Source organism: Frankliniella occidentalis, unplaced genomic scaffold (genome assembly GCF_000697945.3).
Source record: "Frankliniella occidentalis isolate FOCC.00 unplaced genomic scaffold, Focc_3.1 Scaffold224, whole genome shotgun sequence".
NCBI lineage: Eukaryota > Metazoa > Arthropoda > Insecta > Thysanoptera > Thripidae > Frankliniella > Frankliniella occidentalis.
The window spans coordinates 178,203-181,807 of NW_026267350.1; the positions used below are offsets into that span (position 1 = coordinate 178,203).

General features: G+C 41.0%; 1 protein-coding gene across 1 annotated transcript; it reads left to right on the forward strand.

Annotated features, from left to right (window-relative positions):
* Positions 1-299: 299 nt before the first annotated feature.
* On the forward strand, positions 300-1,399 carry LOC127750633 (uncharacterized). Its single transcript, XM_052272779.1, has 2 exons — positions 300-946; positions 1,026-1,399. Exons 1-2 carry the CDS (start codon positions 724-726, stop codon positions 1,166-1,168), a joined length of 366 nt encoding a protein of 121 aa, XP_052128739.1. The 5' UTR covers positions 300-723; the 3' UTR covers positions 1,169-1,399.
* The last annotated feature ends 2,206 nt before the right edge of the window (positions 1,400-3,605 follow it).

Here is a 3,605-nt window from a genome sequence, read left to right on the forward strand (position 1 = left end):
TATTTTCGTCAAAAACTCCCTGTGGTGCCTAAATGGTTAAAGATAGAGCCAAACGGACGAAATTTTCGCGCACAGGGCTCTTCTTCGATGAGTAATACCCCTTAGAAAACAATAAAAAAATATTTTTAAAAAAACATTATTTGTGGGACCCGTTGTTTTTGATTTTTTAAACATCCAATTTTTGAGCTAGAATGCTTATCTTCGAACTCGACCTGTCTTTATATAGTACAAAACGACCCTGAAAATCCCAGGTCGCTAGCTCAATTCGTTTTCGAGTTATCGTGCGGACAGACACACACACAGACAGACAGAAAAAGTATTTTCCGACCAGACGGAGTAATAGGCTTCGCTAATCGCTCAGCCAATCAAACATGGTAAGATGTCATTATTTTCATTTGCCACCTTACGCTACAAATATTTTCCCGTTGAGCACTATTTTATTTTCAATTTCATGCGATTTGGTTGCTCAATCTTCCTTTCATAACCTCACTAAAGTTTTGAAGTGGTCCTCCTCACCTCATTCATCTTCATTCTGTCTTTGAACCTAAGTTTACTGCAGTATACTTCCACGATTATATATTGCTGTCTTTGTTTCTGTAGGGTGACAATGACAATGGAGGATATGACCCTTATGCCGAAAATAAAGACATTGAGTATGCCAGGCCTAGGCCAATCAATACTTTGACGCCCGGTAAAGCCTACTCCGTTTCAAAACTGTTCAAAATGAGGTCTCAGTATCCGGACCCTGACAGAACTTACCCCATGAACACCTTAGCTTATGATGCCGGGATGAAATTTCAGAGCATATTGCCTAGAAAATTTAACAAGTTTCAACAGTGGCTGGATGCCATGAACAAACCGATCAACAACAAAGTTGGACCAAAAGTTGTGTTTTATGGGACTATGTCCTTGAGCTATGAGGTCGAGCTACTACGACAAACCCAAGGTATGTATATTCATATCATCACTCTATACATTAATTTCTTTAGTACACTGTAATACAACATGTTTCATTTTTTTTGCAGAACCCTGCCCTGAAAAACTTGAAATAGTCCAGAGGATTATGATGCAAACTACGCCCAAAAAGGGAGATTCTCAAATGGGCACTGCATCTCCAAACAAACGTTCCCACGTCTTTGATGAACAATCTCCATCCAAACGTAAATAATTCCAATTGAATAATTTTTCACAAATTGCATGTCAATCAGGCATCATGAAATCACTCGGTTCTATATTTAGCTGGTTTGGTTTGAGACATGCATATTCTCAGACCTAAACAAGCTTAAATGAAAGACCTAATGATTTCAATGACATCTTTGGTTCTGTTACCATTTAGACTGTATTCACCCTTTTTGTTAATACAATCCCTTTCCTTAAATTTTCACACTGCCTTATTTTATTTAATTTTTTAAATGTTTTGACTCCAACTACTACCACAACAAATTTCTCTCAAAATTACTTTAGCTGGCTTAACTTTCACTAATTGCCGAATTTGGATTGCACTAACCAATTAATGCTGTGATTGTAGGTCATCAGGTCTTAAGGAACTGACTGATTTCATTGTACCTGATTTATTTCGTTAGTGTTCTATTCAGTATTATATTTTCTATCACGTAATTTTTCTACTTCGTGTTAATCATTCCTTTTGAAATTCATTTATGTGATACTTAACCATTTTATACTCCGTGTTAATCGTTCATTTTGAAATTCATTTATGTGATACTTAACCATTAAATCACATAACCTCGATGTTTCATTGCATTTAAAATGTGTTCTTAGATTATTCATTTCTTGTTAATAAAGAAAACATAAATCGTTCTTAAACAGAACACCTGACCCTGACCTTCACAATTAGAAAGAGAAAACACATCTAAAAAATTCAACACTAATCAATTCAAAATTATTATTCTTTAAATCAATTTTCTTTATTTGGTAACAATCACAAAAAAGGACAGAATCATGACACAGCTTTTCAAAATATGTCCCTATACTCTAGCAATGATTTTCTAGACACAATTATCTGTACACTATTGTGGCCGGTTAAACACCCCCTCGACTTTGACATCAGTCTGAATAACTAGCTATATGTACGCCAGACCACGTCTCGCGTAACAGGCTTCGCGATATCTCACGAAACACTGTTACGCCAGGAGAGTTATAGTTAGGGAGGCCTTACTGAGCCCCGGCCTTCGTCGAGGGTCGAGGCATACAGACCACCGCCTTCTCCGAGGCAACTGCACAGTGGAGGTGGGGTGGTGGAGGCGGGTGGGGTAGGAGCGCGGTTGAATCGCAAGGTGCGGCTCGGCATGGCTCGGCTCGGCGCGGGGATAACGGTACAGGTTCATTGAAGAGACAATGCATGAAACAGGTACAAACATGCCCATGCCCATCCCATTCTGCTGTGAGCACGCGCGAGGAGAGGAGGAGGACGATCGGTGAAGTGAGAACCCGGAGCTAGTTTTTCTCAAAAAATGGAACACTGCGGGGAACAGAGTTTTGATGACTCGTTCCTGTTAACGGACCCAGATGGGAACCTGCTAAATTTGTCAGGGATATCCATCCTTTCACAAAGTGGCCAAATTATTCCAATTGGTCTACAGCCCATTGCACCACCAGCAAGGTGTGAGCGGGTCGACTCTGGGGTGGCTGTTCCTAGGAAAAAGCGAAAGAGGAAAAGTCAACCCAAGGTCCAGTGTCCCGAATGCGAGAATTACTATGCTCAAGGGAATCTCAGTGCTCATCTGAAGGGTCACAACTTGGGTAAGTGTTAATTTTTGCCCCTCATCTCTGTCCCTTATAGCAGGTTCAGTATGAATGAACTGCCTGTGTCTTAAACTACCCCTGTTATTGTTTTTCCCCAGCAAGGGCCCTGAAAAAGATGCCAACGGATGAGGAGATAGTAATGCAAGTTTCAAGTTTAACACCGGTCATCCTCACGTCTCTGCTGAACCAGAGTTCGAGGGAGATGTTGACCAGGAGAGAACCAGCGGCATAGCAGGAGATGTTCTTGCGGCATTCAATGACGGTAAGGAAACTTTGGTGCTATTCACCTGTTCTATTGCCATGAGCATTTGTGAAATGTTCAGGCTTAGACACAGCATAACTAGTACCAAAGACCTGAGAGAGATGTCTGAGGAACAAGTAAGTGCCATCTTCTACAGTAAGAGAGGGTACATGGATTGTCTTGTTAGCCAACTCATTGCGATTGTTGATAGGAGGAATGGTGCTCGGAAACCAATACACAATTTTCTGGTCAAATTGATCACAGGATTGTCTGAGAAAATTGGGGCTTGGATTTTGAGCCTAAGGAGGCTTCCCGTGTTCTTCAATCTGATGAGGTCATATCAAACTCTATGGCTAGTGCTTTATATTACGTCATTGGTAGTGTTGTCTCTAGTGATAAAAGATGCCGCACTTCTGAATCAAATGCACGGCTGGACACAGCACTCTTCACTCAAGGTGCAGGCACTGTGGCCAGCCATATATCCCAATTTACAATTAATCAAAATCGGGGGGGGGGGGGGGCTGCAGATAAGCAACATTCAGGTCTACAGGTTTGCAAAGGCTGTTGCCATTGTGTTAAGAAAAAATGTAAGGGAAATATT

Coding starts and splice junctions, on each gene's coding strand:
- LOC127750633 (XM_052272779.1), top strand. CDS start 724: ATGAGGTCTCAGTATCCGGACCCTGACAGAACTTACCCCATGAACACC. Junction 947..1,025: donor GCTACTACGACAAACCCAAG/GTATGTATATTC, acceptor TTTTTTTTGCAG/AACCCTGCCCTGAAAAACTT.